Source organism: Myiozetetes cayanensis, unplaced genomic scaffold (genome assembly GCF_022539395.1).
Source record: "Myiozetetes cayanensis isolate MyiCay16 unplaced genomic scaffold, myiCay2020 scf7, whole genome shotgun sequence".
Taxonomy (NCBI): domain Eukaryota; kingdom Metazoa; phylum Chordata; class Aves; order Passeriformes; family Tyrannidae; genus Myiozetetes; species Myiozetetes cayanensis.
In genome coordinates this window covers 9,454,327-9,480,627 of record NW_026087964.1, presented here as the reverse complement: position 1 = coordinate 9,480,627, position 26,301 = coordinate 9,454,327, and the positions used below count along the sequence as shown (strand labels likewise).

The window sequence follows — 26,301 nt, the reverse complement described above, 5'->3', positions numbered from 1 at the left end:
GTCTTGGCTGTACAGTGGCCAATATATATTGACTTTTCCTTTATGCAAAGCTTTAACAAATTCACCTAATGAAAATCTCACTATGTATGCATTCACTTTCTTTATGAACTGCATGCCTTGGACATATGTATTATTTGTGAATGTAATATCAAATAGGAAGGAAATAAGGGCCCTATCTGTGAAAATCAAAATTTGTTCACATTTCTTTCCATAACCAGCAAAACCACTTTATAATATATTATATGGTTCGCTTCAGGGCTCTGATACAGTGATTTCTTATGTGAACTTGAATAATCCATAGCTGAAGCTTATATTTCCAACTCATTGCCATTTTTATGGCTGTTAAGAACTGTTATACACCTAATATTAATCTTAATGAAAATTATCCAGAACTACTCAAGTTGGATTAGTTTGTTGTTCTATCTCAGGTATATGTTAGTTATTGGATGTGAAACACTGGTGTGACTAACTAAACCTAAAAAAAAAACCTAATAAAAAATAAAACCTGGTCAGATGTATAATTTTGTATATAAATGGGGTTTGAGCAAAGAACTGAGAATAATTTAATATTTGAGAGAATCAGCTACTCAGTAGACTGAGGTTATTGGAATTATCCCTGCATGACCTCACGTTGCTATGCAGAAGTCTTTGGGTATTTTTTAATGGTAGCAACTGTCTTCCAGACTTTAGCATTTGCACCTAATAGTCAATGCAGGCTCCTAGTCTTCATATAGCATTCTCTGTATCCAGTAATAAAACCAATCATTTCTTTCAGTCATGACTGTTGGGAGTAACTTGACAAGAGAAAGCAAAGAGGATCATGAAGGTCACTGTAGTTTAAAAACTAGTTAATGTGACTTTCTGTGATCATAACACAATTTTTTCTCCCCTATTTCTACATAACGAAAAAAAATACTAACGTAAGAAATTAACTGAATAATTAAAAAAAAATCTTTAAACTGAATATTTCAAGGTTTATCCTACACAGCATACAGTTAGATTGTCAGTACTAAAAAGTGTATGAGGAAACCTTTATTAGAGTTTAAACAGTGTTTACTGAAGCCTGAGTAATCCTTCCACTGACATCAAGGGCCTTTGTCTGAATCTTGCTTGTTTTGCATCCTTACGAGAATGCAAAATCCATCAAATCTAATTTCTCTGTTGGATGTTTTGAAATTGTCTTTGAGAAAATAAAACCCTTAGCATTCTGCAAGGACATAGGCTGCCTTAACTGTCAGCCAATGAATTTCCAGTGATACACATGTAAATATGAGCTCATGTCATCCAGACTGAGACAAGCATATCTTGTGACCCTGGAGTTTTATTGCTCTAGGCATCACCACTGCCCCTGGAGTAGATTGGCTGTGGGCTGCAGTGCTCAGTGGTGTTTATAAGAAGCTACTCGGTTGCTGCTCATTATCTGAAGGGTGGAGAAAGCCCTCTTTGCTCCCTGCAGAACTTGTCTAAATATAAACCATCACAGGAAAAATTCAGGCTGGAAGGAACCTCAGGAGGTATCCAGTCCAACCTTCTCCTTGAAGCATGATCAGATATGACACCAGACCAGGCTTCCCGGGCATATATTTAGTCACGTCTTGAAAAACTCCAGGGATGGTGACCAAACAACCCCTCTGGGCAGCCTGTTCCTCTGGTTGTCTGTCCCCACAGTAAAAGTTTTCCTTTATATGAGGTCTGAACTCCCTTGTTGCAACTCACACCTCTTCTTCATATGCTAGATTCTGTCCTTTGAACTGAAGTGAGTACATGTCTTCTTTCTACTCAAATACAGGCAGGCAAGAGCTGCTTTAAAAATCTAAGACTTCATTTCATTTCAGAACTGAATTTTCTCTTTAATTTGCCTTTGGTTAATGAACAAGCCTCAATGGTCCTCGTTCTGAGAAAACCAATAATCATTAAAAAGTGGAAATATTCCATTATAAGTCATGCTGGTAAAACTGCCATCAGCTGAAATGCTGATAGAAATGACTGCGGGATTTTAGAAGCTCAAGAGAATGGAAATCTGATAATACATTATATCCTGATCTGAGCCATCAAGGCAAAGACTGAAATCTGTCAGACATAAAGTTGAAATAATATACTTTGGATTTTTGCTGACATCAGATAAAGGGCTGTGAATTCAGACCCATACAGAATTGTTATAGCTGAAATATTTCCTCTGATAATATTAAAAAGCTGTTTGAACTGGCAAAGAAAACCTGTCCCTGTGTTAGAAACACTTGAAATCTTTTGATAAAATGAGTATAAACATGGCAGAAACTAAGCCTGTGGTGTTTATGTTTTCTTCAAAATACAAATGAAGAAAAAACAGGTAGACAGTGATAGTTTTTCAGTTCTCACAGGTTTAAGGAAAAGCACAGATCTTATGTTTGGTGTTATGGATGTGTTTCAAAAAGGTGAAGGGAAGACAGTGCCTGTACTTGCCTTAGAAGTGCTTTCCTAAATCAATTAGATTAATCTTTGCTGGAGGAACTCTAGCTGGTCATTCCGTTATTCACATCAATGGCTAAATCTTTGGTTAGGCCTCTGAAGCATTTTTATGGAGTTATGACTTGTAGTAATGAACTTGAGTTTAGTTCTCAGTTGCATAATTCAAACACTGATTTGTTCACTTCAGTTTTATGGAATCTGAATCCACATTCATGTTCCAAAAGCAAACAGAAAAGTTTTACTGACAATCTAGATATTATTTGTCATATGGCATCTTACAGATCTCTTCTGTTAACTAAGCAACCTAATCTATTTGTTCTTTAATGACAAGGAAATTTTTTGTTTAGCCTTCCCCAGATCTTTTCTTTTTTGACTGTTTTCTTTCAGATGCTAAGAAATCATGGAACCTGAAGGACCTACCTTTGTTTTAAATTAGAGCATAACATCTTTTTTTCCCCAATATTTTTCTATAACCTTCTTAGAATTATTTGGTATCAGTGTGAAGTGGTAACCAATGAACCAGCCATTAATTCTTTTCCTTGAGAAAACTGGGCAATTCATGGTTGACTTCACCAGCCATACTCCTTTCATTTATAGATGGATGTTTCAAGTCCAGTCGATAAAAATAGAGACAAAAAGTTACAATGTTCTGATTGCTAGTTGATAGTAGTACACAGCTAACATTTTTGGAGATTGTTCTGAATTTCAAACTTTAGAATGAATGGTATCATCACATATATTTCAACCTTCTTTTCTATAACTAATTGACCTACATAAGGGACACAACAGTGTGACCTTGGAAAGATTATGTATGACCACTAATCCATATAAGCAATTCAGTCTTCCCTTCTGATGTATATATATAATTTCTGTCATTTTATCTGACAGTGGCAATATAATCACCTAAAGTTGCTCATTCCTACGGAGATTTCTCAGTCTTCTTCAGGTGACATAATCCTCATTCTTTTACCACTTACATAGCTAATAAATATTGTGTTACACCTCTCCAGTGCTGCACTGCAGGGTATTTCAATTTTAACCTCATTAAAACCCCATGACAGAATTTAACTTAAGGTGGAAGATCTGAATAGCTCTAACTGCTATGGACCATATCAAAGACTCACTAAACTCCACATATGTCTCTTATGGGTCTCTTCAATCTTTCATGAACTTCCTTGTAGGCAAAAGCGGGGGGAAGGTGGGGGGAATAAGCATGAGAGGTTTTGAACTTGGACACTTTATTTTTCATAAACTCGGACTAATTTGGGGTAGAAGGGACCTCCAGAGGCCTCTAGTCTAATGTTCACCCCAAAGCAGGGTCAGCCTTCAAATTACACCAGGTTGCCTGAGGTTTGTCCAGTCAGGTCTTGAAAACCGACAAGAATGACAATTGCATGACCTCTCCACTTCTTGATTTAGAAATCTGCTTTTACTTAGTAAAACTGGAAAGAAACATTGATGGAAGAGGGAACTAAAACTACAGATTCTTCAACATATGTCCTTCATTATCACTGTGAGACTTTTGGGGAGGACATTCTGACTGGCATATGCAGTGAATGTGAGTGGAGTCAAACACATGGTTTTACTCCATGCAGAGAGAGTATCTTCAAGCATGGGATGCCCACTCAGCCTAGATATTTGCTCCTTGCAAAAGTCCTTAATTTCCTCTTATGAGCTGGTTCAAGGTATTTGGATTATTAAAGAAGTATTTAAATTTGTTCTCTTAGCTAGGGATATGCATAACAGGAAAACCCTGAAATTAAGGTGCTGAATTTCACACCCTGTTTTTTGAACATGCTTACTAAGGGGAAATTTTCTTCAGAAAACTTGATGTGTAATCAAAACAGAATTTCACTTACGTAATACATTTGAATTTAAATTGCTTAACTAAAGAATTTTTATCTTTTAAATCCACCTTTCTACATAAACAGTGTTTTTGCTATTTAAATGAATTTTTGTATTTATTTTGAGGAACTAAATATAACAGATACCAGAAGCCCTCAGTTTTGAATATACCCAGTAACTTGCAATGCACCCATACCAGCTATATCTTCCCTCGTCCATGTTGAACCATCCCTGCCCTGTACCTATCTGGCAGCTGTCAGTGCAAGGGCAGAGCAGTGCCCTTGTTCCTCTGAAGTCTTTGGAGCTTTCAACAAGCTACCTCTGGAGAACAGAGCTTTTAGTGCATGCTGTAAACTGGGGACAAGGACACAACAGTGCTGCTGGAAGGCACACTCTTGACCTTGTGTTTCTCTTTCTCACCTGCAGTGTGGATCTGTGCATCATGCACATCTCCAGGCATGTCACCACAGAACAGCAACATCTTACTTAAGAAACTTGTTTACCTCCTCTCAAGTTAGCCCATGACTTTTACTTGCTGCAAAAGCAGTTAAAAATAGCCTGTTTTGAGATCTGAGGCATGGTTATGAGTCTATCAGGTTGCCCCAGGGACTGAGGGGTTGGGCTGCTGTGTGCAAGGCGATACACCCCGTGGTATCTGCCCCCAGCTACAGTCCTGCCTCTGAGCAAAATGAGCAAAGCCGACAGTGCCCACAGTGGGGAACATCCCTTAGGTAGGAAAAGCTTTATGATCTGTGCACATCTGTATCAAGTATCAGCCACTGCATGAATTAGTCACGGAAAGATAAGCACAGATCTAATTTTACCACTCAAACTTTCTGAGCATTACAGATGCAAACTGCATGAAGAATATATTTGATGATACATACAGTTGTCAAGTGGATTTGTCAATGTCTTTTCTGGTGGCTATTAAAATGTATGGTCTATTTAATGATGCAATACCATAGCAGATATTCAAATTGTTTGAACTCCTCTTAAAAAAAGAGATAGAAAAGGCACAGTCTTGTAATGAGCAATCCCTGCATGCTGTATTGTTACACAGATGGCAGTAGCTTATAAAGCTGAATTTTTCCTTTTGATCAGTTTTATTCTCAGTGAAGTACTAGTGATTGTATAATTCCACATTTTAATTTTCTTTAAGTGGAAAAACAGTTTGCAGTGATGTTGAATGTATCACTGATTTTAGGAAGGCACAGAAAGGCCCTATTGTACTTGTGTATGACCCCCAATCTTTTCACCCATGTGAGAAATGTGCACTCAATTTATGCTTGTTAAAATTTGTGAAGGCAAAGTTTAAAATATTTAATTCAACTGTCAAAACTTTGACATGTTTACTTCCACTGAAAGTCATTGCTATATTTTCAAGTCATGGATCAGCCACAAAGACTATTCAACATGAAATCACAATTCCAACTCTTATCAGAAAACAGTTATCAAAAACCAGAAATCATTTTGTCACTAGCAAATATATTTGATACCATCTGAACATTAGCTCTTTTAAAATTAAGAAGTTAGATATAACAGTGGATATAAAAATACGTAGAATTTCCTATGATACTTCAACCAAAGATAAATTTTATAATTTAAACAAAGATATTTATTCCTACAGTTTGCCTGTAACTCACAGCTTGACCCATATGAAATCAGGGAAGGAAAGGTTTTGATATGATAAATGATATCCCAAGTGACTACAGGGGACAGGAAAGACACAAGTCAGAGTTTGGAAGGTTTGGGTGAAATAGGCTCTAGGACAGATGTTCCCTCCCTACATATTACACATAAATAGAACTGCCTCTGAATCAGACAGTTATAAGTAGCCTGTAAGTTGTGCAAAAGAAATAAACAGTATTTCCCACTGAAATATTGGGATAATTTAAAATTTCCATTCCAGATGGTAATTCCTAGTGAAATCCTTTTCCTTATAGGGACACATATGCACCCTACATTATTTCTGAATGTCTAGAGAATTATTCAAGCAAATTTCTTATTTATCCTATGTTTCCCCAGCTGCTGCTACACGACTTATAACCACAATCTTAGCATACTTAATAATTTCATATGATTCTCAAGAAGGGCTAGAAAGTGTGGAATCCAGAATGCTAAGGAAGGTGTAAGCTTCTTTCTTCTGTCAATAAAGATGTAGAGTTTTGGTGATGACTAAGCTCATATCATGCAAGCAATATATATATATATATTATAATTGCTATTTCTATCTTATTCCTGTATAATGTTTACTTGAGAAGTCCTTCTGTAATTAAAATTTTTAAAAAAGCCCAAACACAGATATTCTGGTGTAACACATTTTCTTTTTACAACTTTTTCCTTTTTTCTTTATTCCATTTATGGGCACATTGGGAAAAAAGTTTCCCAGGAAATGGTTAAATTGGAATAATCAAGCCATCGAGTTATTTCTTGTCTGAAAGAAATTAAACAGGTGGGAATGTTTGGAGTGTCATTTGCAGACTTATTCAACAGCTTACTTTGACAGCTTATGGTGCCTTGTCTTTTGAGATAAGGGGAAAATTCAGCCCAAGGGGCAAAAGTTTTGCCCAAGGTGGACTGATGCCTCTGCCACTCTGTCAGTGCCATACCAAGAACACAGCTTCAAAACTGCATGAAGTGCAAGCTGCCAGGGACAAGGCAGTGCCACACAACACTGCCACATCACACTCACCAAGCCCCAGGGTGAACCCAACCAGGGATCGATCCAGCTGGCAAAGCGAAGAGATGAATTTCACCCAGAACAGGTCAACTCCATTGGCTATAATGCTGGACCCAGAGAGAGAGAGTGGGAATGCCTAAAAATGGTGAGGAAAAGTTGTCTCCATCCCTCCTGACAGCAGCATAAACTTAAGCCAATGGAAAATGATCCTGAAAGTGAAAGTCTCTAGGGCCTCTCTAGTACCAAGAAGCACATTCTTGAGCTGATGCTTCAGCTCACCATAATCTTTATCTTCCCTTACCCCTCACCTTTTCCCTGATAGCATAGTACCTGCTGGTACAGACAGCCAAGTGGGGATTCAGGGACTAAAAGGAGAGCTGATAGACATACTCAATTAGCACAAGATAGCTCACAGGACTCAGCAGTGCGTGAATGACCATACATGCAAGCATCACAGATTAGCAGCATCTGGCAGACAGGGTAAACCATCAGTGTTTCCAATTAAATGATTTCTGTCAAACGTGGAGTCCCTGAAGCAATCAGGCACCTCCTAGATGCAAATCTTCCATCTCATTTTCCCACTGTTATAAAGAATAAATCACACATAATCTTGAACACCAAACCCATGTCAATGCTAACCATATGAAAACAAAACCACAACAAATGGAAATCTAGAGAGCCTCTTTAGTATGCATGTTTTCTCAGGGAAATAAGGATGTAGATAAAAATCGTTTGCCTTTATGTATGATATGGTTTTCATTGGGTTTGTAATGATTTAAGTGACTTAGCCCTCATACCCAAATGGGGAAAACTTTAAAATTGCAGGTTTCCTTTGGGTATGAAATGTAATGCATTCCTTTCCTTATTTTCCAGGGACATCAAACCTGACAACATACTATTGGATGAACACGGTAAGTGAGTATTGACTGCTCTCTCTCAGAATCTCTAATTCTTGAGATCTCAGCGGCACCTGCTTTGTAAATCAGCCTGAGATGTTGAACTCCTACCTAAACCTGGACTTTCTCTGCAAAGTCACTCAGACCACCTTGTGGATTTTGTAATTTTCCCTCCTACTGCAAAAGAAATGTGTGGATCTGAAACTTCAAGGTCTGAAAACAAAGGAATATAATATGAATTGAGATCAGCAGGGACACTTGATAAAAAGAAGTTAATATTTTATTAATGGGATTTCTGTGCACAATCATAATCCCTTTTTAGGTGCCTACCAGTAGAACTGTAGCAAGTACTTTATTTGCTCTTCTAGAACTTCTGAAGAGGTAAGAAATTTCACATGGCAGATTATTTCCTGTGTAGGCATTCAAAATTACTTTCTAAATTTAAGATATGTATTTTGGAAATTTGTCTCTAATTCTACAAATTTTTAATGTCTTTACATGTAGTTCTGGCTTAAACAGCATTAAAAAAGACCTAGACAACATCAACAGTTTGAACTTTAATGCAAATTACATTTTCTCAAACATAAAAGACATGGTTTGAAAAAAAAAACCAGCTAATTCCTTTAATTTTACACATACACTCTCTAAGAAGTATTTAGATAAAACCTAATGTACCTTCATGCAACTGTTGATATGGAAAAATGAGAAAATACAGGTAAAAAGGACATTAACCTTTTATCAGTTAGAACAGAAATACATAGAGGAAAAAGACTAAATGGAAAAAGGCGATGTTTGTTTGCAACTGTGGGAAAGTCCTGTGCGCTGTTCACTTCAGAAACTGATTGAAAGCAGATAACCTCTGCGAAAATATAATCCTGAAATTATGCCAACAATAGTGTTATGTTTCAAAATCTATTGAGAATACAATTTAAAGTTGGTTAAAGAGGTAACATTGTGCAAGGGTGAAGTTTTTCCCCTGGCAACATGGAAGCTAAGTAATATTAAAGTTTTAAAACATCTAGAACTTCAGGAATTTAATGTTTGAGACCCATAAGTGTTAACGTTCCCTAGACACTAATATCAGGAAATAAGCATGAAATAGAAACGCCTTGTCTTTAAGTCCTGGGTGAATTAAAGATGTCAACAGCAACACAAAATGAGTATGAGTATGTTAATCTCTGATTGACAGCCTTTGAAGTACTGTCACTGTCTCTCCTTACCCCTCACCAAGGTCAATTACTGAACAAAATCAGCCTCTTGTGAGGACTTTCCTAAGACTCAAGTATCACAGAGAAGATCCTACACCAGTGTGAGCACTGTGCTGCAAAATGAAAGTGGTTTTTGTGATTATAAACCATTCAGCAACAAAATTATCTGTAGGCAGCTTGGAAATTTTGGGATGGATGGTCCCTTTTCCTCAAAGTAGCAGAATGCTGCTCCCTCGTAGCACACCTGCAGACAAGCGGTGAAACCACATGCTTCTACAGCCCTGCAGATGGATCTTGGCCAGCAGAACTGATCAGCTCATGGATTTGAACAGGTTAAAAGATCTGTTTTGTGTTTGGGAGAAGCAATTCTCTGAACCTGGAAAGAGTCTACCCACATACTTCAACTCGCTAAATTAGGCGACATCAGTAGGACAAGTGTGTGTACCGTGTACATTACCACAGGCTTACTTTACAGACAACTGAAACACATGGAGATGTTTTAGATCATCTGATTTATTTTGGATGTCCTTACTATACACCAAAATTTATTTCTCTTTGTTGACTAAGACCTAGAAGTTTTGAGTTAAGATATGGATATGCACCTTACAGATGTACATTTTGCAAGGAGAATGCTATCCTTGAAGTCCCTAAAAGCTCTGATTAAGCTGCAACATAATAACATCATTTTTACAAAATCATCAGATTTCACTTAATGGAAAAATATGCTGAATATATGTACCACAAATATGTTAAACTGCAGAGGAAGCATAACAAATTCACCTAATATGAGTCTAACCAGGGGCACAGGAAGAAACTTTATTTTAGTCCTTGGCTTCTAAAACAGCACAACAGTTTCCTATACACTTGACTTTAGCCCTAGGTCTTTCTTACAGTACATTAAACAAATTATGTTTACACAAAATATCATGGAATTGGATATGCACAACATTTCTGACTGAGACTTTGTCTCAGTGAGTTAGATTTCTTTGGCCTCGCTGAAGAAACCTAGTCTGGCTGCAGTCAAAATGTAGTTTACGCCATTCACATTGCCTTCGAGCAGTCAAATTGACTGACTTTCATAACATATACCAAGAATATATATTACAGATATTTATGCTCATTGAAACTAGTTTCATTACAATTTATCTGTATGGCTTAGAGAACATACCTCAGGAATACAGAAGTAGTGAAAACAGGTGATTCTTCTTAACCCTTAAAAATGACCAATCTAATTTATAAATACAAAAAAAGTCAAACACAAAAACATATACAACGTATTCAAAGTCATTCTGGCAGAGAAAGTCTGAATGTTCCCATATACTTTTCAGCAAAGCCATATCTCAACATTGTTGAGCCCAGGCTGTGATGCATCAGTGGAAATAAATGGTTGATGGTAATGAATAGCATAATGCTACATGAGAATGGGATAATCAGCTGCTTTAAAAAAGTGTTCAGCCTCTGCCAGAGCATGATTGCATGGTCTCCTGGAAAGATTCCCTATCACACCAATGAGGAGAGGAAATAGGGACGGTTTCAGTGTTCACTCTCTGAACCAGAATCAGACCTCTCTAAGGAAATGAGTGCTGTCCATAAAGCTCCTCTGTTACATTTCCTTTCCCAGAAAGCTCTTCCTCTTATGACTAACACTAATCTTTAAATTTAGTAGTAATATCCTGTTCTGCTAACGTACATCTGAAACAGAACTATTCCAGTGACAGCTGAATGAACTACCTAGTGTTTCAGTAGAGCTACTGCTACTGTATTGTACAGAGAAAAGCATGACATAATTCTCCTAATGACGGTATTCTGCTTCCTCTACTATTCCTTTCATTTTAATGGTTTAGAACAGTATAACTGAAATGACAGCATTTAGAACTGGAATCTCATAAGCCTGGTCCATGTAGTATTTTTTTCTGAAATATCAAAGAAATTAAATATGTCTTTAAAACTTTTCATGATCTCTTAGCTATGATGCCTAAGGAGATGTATATTTCCTAAATGCAGAAAAACAAGCAGTGGCAAACGGATTAGTACATTGACTTTTTTCAGAGATGATAACATTATTTCTATAGCTACGTGGTAGCACGACTGAGATTAAAATTTCTGCTTGTTCTGCAGAAATTGCAAGGGTCTACTTTTTCATTCAGGCTTTGCATTGTACAGAGAGACCACATGGTTAAAACAATCTGTTTACAGGAAATCTGCAAGGGTTTGATTTCCTCTCAGTCAATTTTCCAGGACATAGTTTCATAAGATGCAGCAAGATCCCTACTTGCTTTACTGAGGAAGAACTCCCTGCTGGGTCAGATCCAAGACCTTGGCCAGCATTTTGTCACAACTGGTGGCAATAGGAGGTACTATTCATGGAACATGTCTTTTGCCACTTGGCTGTCAGTGTTTCTTATTACCCACAATTTTTGTAGTAGGATATTAGAGCATCTCTGTATATTCCCTTTAGAATGGGGATGAATCTTCGTTAATGAGTTTCTTTAGTGCTGCTTTGAAGCTGTGGCTGATATTGACCTCTACAAGCTCCTGGACCAGCAAATTGTAGAAGTTTACTGTCCTTCATGAAGGGAAAGTGTTTTCTTTAGTGTGCTTTGAAATGTTCTTCTTGAAAAAAAAAAAAAAAAAGAAAAAAGTTTCCCTTCTTGAACTGCAGTATTCGATGAATAATAAGTTAGAATCATGATATTCAAGATATTCAAAAACTCCTTCCACACTCTCCTGTCAGCAGAAGAGCCTCAGCCTTTCTAATGTCTCCTTATCAGGGAGAAGTTTTGCCCCTCTTTTGCCATGGATAGTGTTACAAATACGCAGGATATAAAAAGAGACTAGTTTTTGTGGTACTTTCCCCAGGTACTCACCCAGCTTCCAGCTTTTTGTGACTAAGGCATTTCCTGAGCTGGTTATGTTTTCCAAACATTTAATAACATTTCCAAGATATTTTCTGGTGTTTCCTTGAGTTAAGAGAAGTTTTAGCTTCCTTAACATCCTGTGTAAGGGTTCTTAGCTTAAAAACAGATTATGTGAAGACTCACTGTGTGTTTGTTAAGTTTGAAGGCGATACCTGCTAATTCATGGAATGATTACTACTTCTAGTCTTGAAACTGCTTCCTGATGGCTCTCCATATTGAAATCACAGATCTAATATTTCACTCTTAGACTTAACAGGACTATTTACATTTTATTAGGTTTTGGGATTTTTGTAGACTGGATTTTTGCATCTGATAGTGATAAGTTTATTCAGTAAAATAATTTCCTTATGAGTGAGCAAGGCTAATTGAATCTGGCATTCATAACTTATTATAAATTATTTTGTGAACATAGTATTTTTCCTTAAAACTCTATTTCATTGATTTCTTCTCAGTTCTCATTTGAAAACTAACAGCAAAATCAAAAGATGTAGCCAGTAAGCAATCTTGGCCTTAAAAGCTAAAATGGTATGAAAAAAACCCCACCCATAAATTTGAGCCCCAATATTAATTTTTGAATACCAAAACTGGCAACATTATTACTGTATACTGATATCTAGGAGACATCTCCACTAAAGATGTATTTGGTGTGTCTGCACTAGGGCTGGTCCTTATCCTACCCATAGATAATTTTCAGGCACTGTATCCCATTTAATCCTCTGATATTGATTAGCAAGATGAATGTTTCCAGCATAATTCATCCACCTGAAGCTATCCAGACTTTGAAAATATATCTGAAACTTTTGCCAAGTTCAGGTGGGTGTGAGCTTATGCTCTCATACATAGTAGAGGTGAACTCAGAGATGCTTTTCAAATTGTTCATAGGGCAATTTGACCTTCTGAGGGCAAATCAGACTTGAATTTGTTCCAAAATGTTACTGTGCTGAGATTTCCGATCAGCTCTAATGCATGCTGAGTTGGTGACATTAACTCCAACATAATATTTCTTCTCTCTGCCCTCACATTCACCCCTTTGGTTTCAGACTCGGAGAAATTCAGTGAGGTTTGAAATCATGCAGATTTTCCTCTGCTAAATGTTAGTCAGCCAGCCCCAGCCACCTTCCAAAACTTGTTCTAATTGTCATTATGATTTGCTCAAAAATTAAATAATAGTCCAAACAAAGATAATTTGCTGTTTACCTCAGATACTGTGATTTCAGACCACGTGGGAAAGCGAGGCATAAAAGTCACATGGCATAAAGCTGTCCAAGGTTGCACACTGTGCTGTAGGTATTAACTTACCCTGGTAAAGCCTTAGTGGAAGCTGACTGGAGGAATGTAATTTTTGGAAACAAGTTCCACTAAGATACTTTCTGCTTCCAGTGTATGTGTGGGTGTATGTGAAATTTGCACTGGGAGGTGATTTGACAAAGGCACTCTCAGAGAGCCAAAGCAATGTGGTCATTCACATTTGCTTCCCCTTCCCTCTACTATCATCTTATTATCATATGAAGTCACACAGCTCCAGGGATAAAGCAATGAGTTCTTTCCCTGGAATACCTGAATTTAGTTAGGTGCTGCTGAATCTATTGTGTACTGCTCTGCTGCACAGCTCGTAAGAGCTAAATCCAAGTGGCACTGACATTCTGTTTAGTTCAATATTGTACCAGGGTATGGACTTGGTTTTGACATTTAGTCGTACACAATCATAGCCAGAAAGGGAGCTCAAGCAACAAGGTGCGAAGCTCAGATGGAAAAAAGTGCCCATGAACAGAAATTTTAGAAATGGTATGAAATATCTGGTGTCCCAGAATATTTGCAGCAGCAATAGCAACTTTTCCTTTTCCTATGTGTAACAGTTGCAGTAATAACAGGTCTTAGAGGCTGATATGAGAGACTCCTACAGAGAATTGGAGTCTAACTGTTTCTTGAAATATTCTCGCCAGGAATGAAAAACATTTTAAAAAGCCAAAAAAAGCCAAAACCCACACCCCACAAACAAACAAATAAATAAACAAACAAACAAAAAAACCCAAAACAAAACAAAAAAAAAACACCAAACAAATCCTTGAGCTTAGAAGACTTGAAAACCTTCAGAGCTCTGCCTCAACACCCTCCAGCCCTCTTCCACTGCCGACAGGCACAGGGGATTCACCCCCTGCTCTGGCCCTATCCCAGACACAGCCCCTCTCCGTGCCCCCAGCTCCCTCCAGGCACTGTGTGCAGTCCCTGCAGCAGCACAGCCATTCACCTGCCTTACAGCACCTTCCTTTCCCTCCAGAGCCAATTAGCAGCCCTTTCAGCAACAGGAAAAGGCTGCCTGCAGACAAGTCAGTGGCCCATGGAGTGGCCCTGTGGAGGCAAAGAGCAAAGGTGGAGTTTTTCCAGCAGTATAGACATGGCTCCACGGTGCCCTACTACATGTAGAGGAGCTGCCTGTTGCTCCTGTATTGGCAGCAGGATGCACAGAAGCTATGCTTTCCAATCCATCCCTTAGCTTGCAGAAAGGCATTTTTAATGCAAAAAAAAATCAACCAGTGTATACAACAATTTACACGTGCTATTTGGGTTTTGTTAAATGGAAAAGACACTAATAAAAGGGAGAGAAAACAATGCACTGCAGGAAAGGCAATTTTGATTGCAAATCAACTATCTGAATCAGTCTGAATGGATGTTATGCAATAGATGTTTTGCAATGGGCAGTCATGCTGGCAGGCTAATAGGGAGCATCAGTTACAGTGCTGTCATTTAAGTGACAGAACTTTTATTTATCTGTCAAAAAAAGAGAAAGTATTAATCTCCAGAGATCCTTGTAACATTTCATTCTACAGTGTACACAGAATTGCTTTAAACTGCTGCCATGAGGAGGCTGTATGTGGTTCAGGTATCTTCAGGTATCATTTTCAAGAAGGCTTCTTCCATAGTGTTTTATGATGGCAGAAATGAACTGCAAATATGCTACACTTCAGCCACCAGGAAGTAGGAATACCATCTTGGAATTGTGATGTCAGGCTGGGCTGTGAAAGCTAATTCATGTTATGACAGCTTAACATCTCCTGTCCCTTATAAAGAGATGGTTTTCATCTGCTAACAGTTTTTGTCTGCCCTGTAGATGCCTTCCCAAGCTGGGTGTCTTAGGAAGAATGTGTGAATAAAATCGAAGCAGGTTTCTTGAGAAAAGTACAGAAAGCATGCAAACCATTTCATTGAAAACTTCTACTGCATCTCCCATTTGAAGAAATATCTTTAAGTTTAGCAGCAGGCAAGTGCTTTCTTCCTTTTTCCCTTCAAAACCAGCTCAGATCTGGCCGAACTAGGGTCCTCTGAGAATTCCAGCTCACACATGTGTAGCTGCAGAGTCATCACAGGTTGGCAGATACATCTCCTGTGGACTTTGAACAGGATCTAGGTTAGACTGTTGGAGCAGCATAATATCTTGTTGAGATGGCTCTTCCTTCATCAGGCATCACTGTAAAATCCAGCATCAGTCATTTGTTACAGTCTTTTCATCTTTGGCAGCAAACATAATAACTTCTCTTGCTTAATAACAGCATCATGGCCAAACCCTTATCCATTCTGTGGATTGAATGAGGTTGAGACTTGATTAAAAAAAAAACAAACACATGAGTTTGTCACTCCAGAGTCTAGTTCAACACATGATATGTTAATCCTGATCCGAGTGCAATGCTAAGCTGGGAAAGGGAGTGTCTTTCCCTGTACTCTATCCTCCATAATGGCACTGCCTGATGTAATCACAAAGTGCATAATATCTACATCACTCAACAATATGACACTAGTCCTACAACAGAGATGCAAAGCCTAACAGAAGACTCATCAAATTAAAAGTCTATTTTTAATTTTAATTTATTTTTTTCAAGCCAGGTTTATATTCAGTTTACCTGTCTATGGCAAGACAGGACTAATAACTACTGCCTCACTGTGGTGGATAAATTTAATCTACACTTATCATAAGCTACCCCAAGGGAAAAAGTAATGACAGCAGGTTGAGGCCATCCAGTCTGATGAGTTCAGTTTAAATCAGCAGTCTGGCTGGTCAGGCAGCACATCCCCAGGCTGACTTCTGTCACTTATCGTTCATCTTTCAACCTGCTGTCAAATGAATGATCATTTGGGAGCTGCTCCTGTTACATACACACTGTTCTGCTACTGTAGATCTAATTTTATAGTTATTGTATGATAAAAATATCATTTTTCTACTCATCTTCCTCTTTGCCCTGAGGAGACTCAGAAAAAAATGGGCTGATGGTAACCTGTAGTGGATGAGACAGTAGACAGCGTCACGAGCACCTGACGTTTTGAGAGGTGGCTGTAGCTGGAGATAAGGAGAGAGAAATTTCACACAGCTTCACATACTGCTTCTGCATGTTACTTACTGCTCTGAGAAAACAGATGGAATCATAGAATATTAGAATGGTTAAGGTTGGAAGGACCTCAGAGATCACCTCATTCCAATCCCCCTGCCACGGGCAGGAACACCTTCCACTAGACCAGGTTGTTCAGAGCCCCATCCAACCTGGCCTTGAACACTGCCAGGGATGGAGCATCCACAGCCTTTATGGGCAACCTGTTCCAGTGCTTTACCACCCTCTGATAAAGAATTTTTTCCTAGCATCTAATCTAAACCTGCCCTCTTTCAAACCATTTTAAAACCATTTCACCTTGTCCTATCACTATCTGCAAGTAAAAAGTCCCTCTTCTTCCTTTTTATAAATCTCTTTAAGGCACTGGAAGGCTGCTATAAGGTCTCCCTGGAGACTTATTTTCTCCCAGCCCAACCTCTCTCAGCCTGTCTGCGTAGGAGTGGTGTTCCAGCCCTCAGATCATCTTCGTGGCCTCCTCTGGACCTCTCCAACTGGTTCACTTCTTTCTTGTGCTGAGGACCCCAGATCTGGAGACATGACTCCAGGTGGGGTCTCACGAGGGCAGAGAAAAGGCAGAGAATCACCTCAGCCTGCTGGCCATGCTGCTCCTGATGCAGACCAGGATACAACTGGCTTTCTGGACTGTGAGCCCACACTGTTGGCTCATGTCCAGCTTTTCATTCCTGAGAACCCTCACGTCCTCCTCTGCAGGGCAGTTCTCAATGAGTTCATCTCCCAATACTCACGTCTGAGATTGCCCTGGCCCAGGTGAGGCACTTTGTACTTAGATGTGCTGAACTTCGTGAGGTTTTCATGGGCCCATTTCTCAAGTTTGTTCATGGCAGGAAAAGATTCAGGGGTGATCAGCAAAACCAGTTCAACACTGCAAACAGGTAGCAAGTGAAACCTCACAGGAAGAGTATTCCATCAGTTTGCTTCCAACCTGATTTTTCTAGTTGTGAGTAAGATTTAATAATAGGTTTTCATTAATATTATGAATATTTCCAATTAATTTTCTTTCCATTATCACTTAAATGTTAAATAAAGAGAGGAATATTTGTATGGAGTGCTATTTTAATTTCCGTTTCTACTTTATGTAATTGCAGGACATGTTCATATCACCGACTTTAACATAGCAACCATAGTGAAAGGCTCAGAAAAAGCTTCTTCTATGGCTGGCACAAAACCCTATATGGGTAAGTTTTAAAAACCATTGAAAAATGTAAGAAAAGTCACACACTAAGCTTGACTAATGGTATGTTAAAAGGATTTTAAGTTGTAAAAGGTTGTGATCAATTTCTCTTTTTGACAGTATATGTGTTTTAGCAATGGAAAACATGGGAGAGGGAGAATGTTGTTTGTGTGCTGTTTTAAGCAGGAGCTTGATCTTTACACCACTTCTGGTCAGGTACTGTTTGGGTTTGTGAAACAAATTAATGAAAATTTCAGCTGCATTACTTCTTGTAAACCACCAAAACTTGAGACAAGGATATATGATTGATTAGCACCACTGTGACTATGACCTACTAGAGAACATATAATGTAGGTTTAAAAGTATTTAGGCCCATACTTAATTGCTTTGCTATGCTGAGTTCCTCAAAAATGTGTCTGTTTAAAATTAGAGTTCTCTGTAAGTGACTACTGAAGTTCTTGCTTTCTGGCTTTTAGGACCATTTAATATTTTTAATTATATATTTAAAATGCATGATTGATTGAAAGTTGGGAGAGTAAAATTCAGTTCACCTGTCCTCATGTGTCTAAAGCTTAAGCATCTTGGATAAGTTAATAATTCAAACTTCCCCTGAGCTGAAGGATAGAAGGCATCTCCTGAAGGTCATTCATCCAACCAAAGTTAGGCTAACTTCCTTGACTAGGTCTATGTGTCATTTGTCCTATTTGTGGCTTCCTACACATCTGATGTTTTAATTCTTTCTGTATATGGAATTGTCATTGCCTGAGCAGATGACTAGCCTAAGACTAAATATATTGGGATTCAGGAAATTATGTATTTAAGAGATAAGTGTTGTCTCCAAGAGCCTTTTTCTATCAGACTTCCTCAGAGAACACCTAACACTCATGCAGTGGTGAAATATTGGTAAATTATCAAGTTATGAAAATGTAATTGGGGAGAACCAAAGGCCACTGCGTTACCACACTTCTGAATATTAGCACAGGAGTAAAAGCATGTGCCCAAGGAACAGGAATTGACACTGATATTTTTCACAGCACAAGGAGCACTGTACCACCCTGCACGTGAAGCATGCAGGCGTCTGCAGGGTGCCTCCACACCAGCTGTGAGACTGTGGCAGAGCACTCCCAGGCACTGGATCAGAGTTGTTTTTTCAGATATGATATGTTTTTTGGTACAAATCAACAGCCAGCAGGAGCTAAGTCTATTGCCCGGAGCAGCTTGTGCTCAGCAGTCCTGTCTGGACAGTAAACAGACACAATAATCTGTGTGTGGCCACAGTGGGCTCAGGACCTGTGCACCAGTCTATATCTTTGTAGTTGATGAATGCATAAGCTTAGAAATCTCTCAAAACATTTCATGTAGTCCTGATTCAAATATTTAAGTTATGCAAAGGAATGAGGATTTAGATTTAACTTTTTGCAGCCTTTTGTACAGGTTAGCTTGCTGAGTGTCTAGTTCAGTGACTCTGCTTAGATGAGGTGAGCAGCACTGCACAGTCATGTGATACAGAGCATAAAGAGGTCAAGGGAAAGATGGGAGATAGGGAAAAGATTTTACCTTTGTGCACTAATGAATCCGGTCTTAGTTCACCTCAGCTCATGTAGCTGTTCTGCCTCTGAACCTTCCACCCCGCACATCAGGTCTCCTCACAAGAAGAAACAGTACAAGAAGAATGCTCTCCTTCTCTTTATGAAGAGGTTATGGCACCATGGACAGACTGGAGGGTTGGGATGATTCCAGAGGGATGAAGTTCAACAAGGTCAAGTGCCGGGTCCTGCACTTCGGCCACAACAACCCCTGCAGTGCTACAGGCTGGGGACAGAGTGGCTGGAGAACAGCCAGGCAGAAAAGAACTTGGGAGTTTGGATTGACAGGAAGCTGAACATGAGCCAGTAGAGTGCCCAGGTGGCCGAGAAGGCCAATGGCATCCTGGCCTGGATCAGGAACAGTGTGGCCAGCAGGAGCAGGGAAGTGATCCTTCCCCTGTACTCAGCGCTGGTGAGGCCGCACCTTGAGTATTGTGTTCAGCTCTGGGCCCCTCAGTTCAGGAAGGATATTGAGGTGCTGGAGCGGGTCCAGAGAAGAGCAACGAGGCTGGTGAAGGGACTTGAGCACAAGTCCTGTGAGGAGAGGCTGAGGGAGCTGGGGTTGTTTAGCCTGGAGAAGAGGAGGCTCAGGGGTGACCTCATCACTCTCTACAACTCCCTGAAAGGAGGTTGTAGCCAGGTGGGGGTCGGTCTCTTTTCCCAGGCAGTTATCAGTAAGACAAGAGGGCATGGTCTTAAGCTCTACCAGGGGAGGTTTAGGTTAGATATTAGGAAGAAATTCTATACAGAGAGGGTAATCAGGCATTGGAATGGGCTGCCCAGGGAAGTGGTGGATTCACCATCACTGGAGGTTTTTAAGATGAGACAAAGTGGCACTCAGTGCCATGGTCTAGTGATCACTGCAGTGTTGGATCAAGGGTTGGACTTGATGATCTCAGAGGTCCTTTCCAACCCAGCTGATTCTATTATTCTATTCAGCTTACTTTTTCTCCAGTGTGCCTTCCTCACCTCTTGGAAATGCAAAGACACTGCAAAATCCACAAGTACAGTCTTTGCCACTCAGAAAGAGTCAGAAGAGTCATCCTTGAATTTATTTCGACAAATAGAGCTGTGAGAAGGCAGGAAAGCTTTTAGAACTGCAAAAATCCTCTGTTTTGATGAAAAGTGATAGGTGAGGATACTCTGTGGCACAGTTTGGATATCAAAGCTTCAACAAACCAAATATTAAGAGTTTGACAGGAAGGCCAGACATTCATTGGTGCTGCTTTCCTCTTAGTTTACACGTTTCATTTTGTGCAGAATTATAACTTCAGTGAAGTACTACAAAGACTTTTCAGTTGTAGTGATTTCTGGTTTTAAGACAGTATCAAAGGCTTCCCATGTGGCTTCTCCTGAGCAATTTAGACTGTCAGAGAAATAGAAAAAAAACCCAGAATTTTGGTTGGTGGTAAGCTTTCATTACCAGGTTCATTACCAGGAACTCAGATCACACTTTAACCTTGGTGTAAAAAGATGAAGTCACCTTCAAGCAAGGTACTTGCTGAGTACCAGAACCAAGGAAACTAAGTCTTTTCTGTAAGACATGCCTTATGCTATGCTGGTTTTTACAATGATGACAGTATGAGATGTGATGAAAGCTTTTTCCCCTCTTGAAGGTTTATAAAAGCTTACTCCCATGCGGATCCTGTTATATTTAGCCAGATATGAGGGCACTCTCCAGCTTTTGCCTTAGCAGAGGCACTTATAGGATTTCTCTCGTTCCTATGGCCAATTTAAGGAAATAAACAGAAAAATGTTATCTCTAAAGCCTCCATTCCTCTTTGAAATCTGATTGAAACAGGCTGAGAAATTGCTAGGGAGTGATTTGCTCACATGCAGCATGACTGCATAAAACTGGTATTCAGGAAAAAAACACAGTGAATTGATATTGTGTTGTAAAAATGCCCTAGCTGTTCTGATTAAGATGCCTATCTTGTAATGCTAAGCATGGTGTGAGTCAGCTCCTGCAGCCTTTTCTTAATCCCACTTCACATTAGCCTTTTTGCCCCTAAGTCTTTCTCAGCCTGAAACATTCCCTGCCTACTTCCCTGCTTATTAAATGGTTATGCAAAATGCAATGTACCTGAACCTGAATGTTCCTCCAGAAACCCTGGCAATTTCTCTGTGTTCCCCTTCCCAGCCAATTCATTCAGACAAGTGAAATACCTGCCACAGATAGGCAACAAAAACATGGACACAGTGTATGTAAAAGGAACAAGATCAACAGCCTGGTGAGGCAAGATACTTCCAGCTGCTTCTGCAGCTTTTTTTCAAAGCCATTGACCTGAAATGCTGAAGTGAAATCAGCTTCTTAGAGTTTGGGAGTCCTTGTACTGTTTAGGTGCCTGTGGCTGTGGAAGTCAATATGTGCCTTCAGCTGTTTTGGGAAAATCGTGTGTCACCCATGCCAGGTTTTACCATTACAAATTCACTGCTCAAACCCTCTGTAACACCTGTGCTTAAGTTCTATTGTAGGAATAGCTCTTTATTAAAACTCAAGGTTTCAGGCTGTCATCCTACACTGGCAAACAATGCCAAATGTCCTTTAAGACCAGGCTGGCTTTTGTCAGGCACAGCTGCTGCCAACATATGAATTTGTGGAGAAGCCCCTCCACTCTGCATGAGGTGTGGGCCAGGAAAGCCAGTGCAGGGCAAGACATGGTCCCTGGTTGCAGCCTGTGCTTGGGGTGTTCAGCTGTGGCTCTTTCTTCCTGCAAAAGGCAATTGCTTAGGCCTCCCATGTGTAAGGGAAGGGTACATTTGCCTGACCAGAAGAACCTGTGTAAGTCTTTACCACTTTCAACACTGTTCCATTTTTATGAGGGAAAAAACCAACCAAACAAACTGACATTTCTTAAATTGCTCCCTCATAAACAAGGCTGCAAGAAACACATTTGTGTCTCAAAGAACATGCTCTGTGCTGACACTCATCTGCAGTGATGGCCCTCTACCCTGCATCAGGGTGCTCAGTTACAAAACCAAAAGTTAAATATTACAACAAATGTAGAAAACGTGACAGGTATCACCTTTTCTTTATTCCTCACTTTGGCATAGTTTATGTGTATTTGTGTTTTATAGCACATGCTTTTTCCTAACTGAAATGTTTTGGAATGATCAATTTCCATACATCTGTGTATTATTTGTGAGCATTGCAAAAACTTTCCATTCACAGGTTTAGGGTTTGTTTTGGGGTTTGTTTGTTTGTTGGGTTTTGTTTGTTTGTTTGTTTCTAGTGGTAGGAGGGTTTGGGGGGCTAGATAGAGGTTTTGATGTTTTTCTCAGCAGAGACTGAAATTACCCAAATAATGCACTGTCACTTGACTTTTCTTCAAATCAAACCATTAAAAAACATTTTATGATACAAGCACACCTGACAAAAATCCAAAGCCAATAAAATCAGCCATAAATTATGTGAAAAGGTTCAGCTACTCCTTTCCTATTCTACAGGCTTGTTATCTCAGCTTTTCACAGCTCCTTTCATAGGTTGCTGTCGTGATGAAGAATGACTGTGTACCTGAGATTACCAGAGGATTGTGGATTTACAGTGGTCCACTGAACTTCTAAAATGTATGAATCATCCATATTTATTAATTAATACTGTGTGGGAGTACTATTGGACTCAGAACAAAGCTACTGGATGTCCTGATATCAACCTTGCAGGTAAAAAAAGTATGCTGTAGGGCTAAATTTTTCCTGAGATAGTTAAAATGTATCAGGGATAAATTTCAAGTTGGGTTTTTCTTGCACTCATACTAACCAGTGCTCTGAAATGTTGTTTTGTACCTCATGTGATTGAAGTTAAGGCAGTGTTTAGGTTTTTAAAAATCCCACCCTTTTCCTATGGAGGGTTTGACTGTCTGGCTGCAGACTTTCTCTGGTGATCTCGCTTACCTGCCCTTTTGATCCTGGGGAAATATCACAACACCAACATGAGGCAGGAGGCTTCTGTTTGTTCTGATAAGCAGGAACCGAGAGTGGTCATGTGAGACTTTGAGGTGCTGAAACAAATACTCACCATACTGATGGGGTTTGCAGCTTGTGGTAGGAGCAACGTGGCTGAGGGCATTAAGGACTGCAAGCAGGTATTCAGATTTTTGTTCCACTCTGACATTAATGAGTAGGAACATAAGCAGCTGAAAAACTTCAGGAGATCAGGAAAGAAGTTATTACTTGCAGCTGCTCTTCAACTCTGTGTCCTCTGACCTGCTACCATCCTTTGAGATCTTCTAACAAGACTACTAGTATAATCATTTCTTTGACTATTTCAGTCAATAAAAACTCCACTCTGAGTTCAAGTGATAGTTTTGGTTTGAGCTTCTTATTAATTAGTTTGTTCATTTGTTATTATTTATTATTTTTTATTTATTTATTATTTTTTATTTATTTATTATCTGCCTGAAAGAGACTGATCTGTTGTGGAGCTCTGCAGGCACATCTGAAGGGGAGTAGATGTCCAGAGGAGGTGGCAAACAGGTCAATAAGTGGGGATTTCCAGCAGCTCAGCCGGGCCTTTCTGCCCCCTGGATAACTCCTGTTCTTTGGTCATGCCACACAAGTGCCCCAGGTTTTTGCATCCATAAACTGGTGCAAGGATATCTGCTAACCCTAGGAGTATGTGAGGCAGGAGTATGTAATGGTTACAGAGCCACAGAATATTCTGCATTAGAAGGGACCCACATGGATCACTGAATCCAACTCTTCAGTGAATGGCCTGTACAGGGGTTGAACCTGAGACCTTGGCATTATTAGCACCATGTTCTAATCCCAGAGTCCTTCTAATGTGTCAGCTACACAGTCTGTCATACGAATTCCCAGTTATCCAGACATTTAATTTCAGTACTGGGGCAGAACAGCTGCTGTCCATACACCAGGCCAATCTTCCAAACAGCACATGAATATTTTTAGACAAAATCCCTTCTACAGATTGCTAGAAAAACTGGCCCTGCAGCCACTGTGAGCTTTTGAATGGAGTAAGGATGGTAATTCTTTATAATTTCATATTCAATAGTGGGAGACTCATTGCTGCTGGGCTTTCTTTCAACAGGGCTAGCAACTTGAGGTTGTTTCTCTGAGGCTGATCCAGATGTTTAGGCACTAAGGGCTTCTTTGTGCAAGGGCAGTAAGTGAGTTCTGTTCAGTGGTTGAGTAATGCAGAGGGTTGTATGAGGACAGCAAACTGAGTAAGGGCAGGAGAGGTTATATGGCCATATGGCAAACTAATAAGGCATTCTAAATGTCATATCTGTTCTTAGGTAATGGTATATAAATTATTTACTTTGATTGAATAATTGCATTAGCACGAGTATTAAAACTATTGGGGTGTATTGTGCGAATAATGGTCCAAAATCAGTTACATGCCTATAACTAGACTAGACCTCAGACTAGAAAATCATCCCAGCATGGCCAGGCTTTAAGTAGCACTTTGCCTTATACAATAGAAGTTAGGAGCTGGCTAGCCTGAACCTCTGAGTCAGAAAGCTCACCATTATAATTTAGACCCTTTTAGCACATGAGAAAGTAAACACTAGGAGGTAAATTGATAGTTTACCAAATCCACGTTTATATTCAGGGAGAAGGAAGTTGTTTTCTTCCATTTAGCTCTTAAAACAGCTTCTACTCTGGATAGAAGATCACTTGTCATTACTGCAGCTTGATTTCTGATTTCTATTTAAACCATGACCTAGAAAAGTTACTGACCCCTGAATTTACTTCTCAGAGGAAAGTGAAAATTAATATTTTCTCATCACAGTGCTGAGAAAGCAATTAATATTTCACTGAACCATATCAGTTCAAGGTTCTTGGAATATTATTCCAAAAATCGAGTTCATTTTTTATTCATCTCAATCTGTCATCCTTTAAACCTGATTCAGCAAGGTGAAACTATGAATGTGTTATATACATCAAGTCATTCACACATTTAAAATTTGGAAAGGTCTAAGCTTTCAACAGCTTATCCTGTGCTAGTCAATCAAAATATTGCTTATACTGTGTGCATTGTATATATATGTATATATCAATTTATATATATATATAATTTTTTCCCAAGATCAGGAACTAATATGTGGAAGGAGAATGATACCTGGCAGCATGGTATTATGCTGAATCTCAGTTAATGTCACACTGGAATCTATTTTCTAATCTATGAAATCTCAGGCATTACAATAAAACCCATGTTACTGAAATATGTTTTGCTACAATGACTACAGCAAAGTGTAGTTGCTTTGCAACCCTTGCTGTAAACCACAAACCTCTTATTCCCCTTATTGACACATAGGATCTCTGCTGAAATGCAAATAGACTTCAGAAAGCTGTAGCTAGACAACTGGGTGAACAATGTTAAGAAAGGTTTTGGATATATCCACCTGAACTGGATCATCTAAAAAAACTTGAGACCAAGCCACTATGGTTTTATTTTTCTGTTTTATTTTCAGTTTCTCATGCTGATAACATTGGCACAGGGCACTTTGTGGGAACTGATGACCAGCTCTTATTTGCAACATTTAGCTGTTAGAGTTTAGTTGACAAACAGTCAGGTCCTTACAACTGATCCATCTTGCAAGACTCGCTTGCAAGTTATTGCTTAAATATCCTGATTTGTTAGTATGTAGTAAAAGCCACTCGAAGAAAGGTTTAATGTGTCCATTTCATTTTTCTTTCCCCTCTCATCAATTTTGCAGAGTTTCAAAGCAGCCTATGTAAGGCAGTAATGCCCCAAAATAAGCAATAGCTCTGTAAGCTTCTTAATCAACACTTGGCAGACTCCAGGTAGTGGCAGGTAGGTACACTGGGCACTCTTTGATTAGTTTCTTGCTGAGGAAGTAAAACTTCAATCAGTTCATCAGAAAAGCAATGCCACATCATGCTATTTGGGATTTCTATCAGACACACTCCAAGCTCCCCATTTTATGATTTATTCTGATGAATTATCTATATGATTAAACAGTGTGCTCCATCAGAAATAATAACAGCTATTCTTTGTGCCAGCCACACCAAGTGATAGACCTCAAATCGACCATTTTAACCTGGACAGCATTTTCAAACTCACCTTTGGGCACCAAATTAAAAATGGCCTGAATTTCAGGCCTGAATTACAATTTATGAAGTTAAGTGATACTTACGAATACTCAGAAGATTTTCAGAAAGCCTTGT

The 26,301-nt window shown here is 39.2% G+C and overlaps 1 protein-coding gene across 2 annotated transcripts in view; it reads left to right on the top strand.

Annotated features, from left to right (window-relative positions):
* The window catches only part of STK32B (serine/threonine kinase 32B), a 173,548-nt gene that overhangs the window by 109,168 nt on the left and 38,079 nt on the right, over positions 1-26,301 (top strand). For both annotated transcript variants that reach the window (XM_050338591.1, XM_050338592.1), the window contains exons 5-6: positions 7,847-7,884; positions 17,481-17,570. In XM_050338591.1, coding sequence (XP_050194548.1) covers positions 7,847-7,884; positions 17,481-17,570 — 128 coding nt within the window. The remainder of the gene's footprint in view (positions 1-7,846; positions 7,885-17,480; positions 17,571-26,301) is intronic.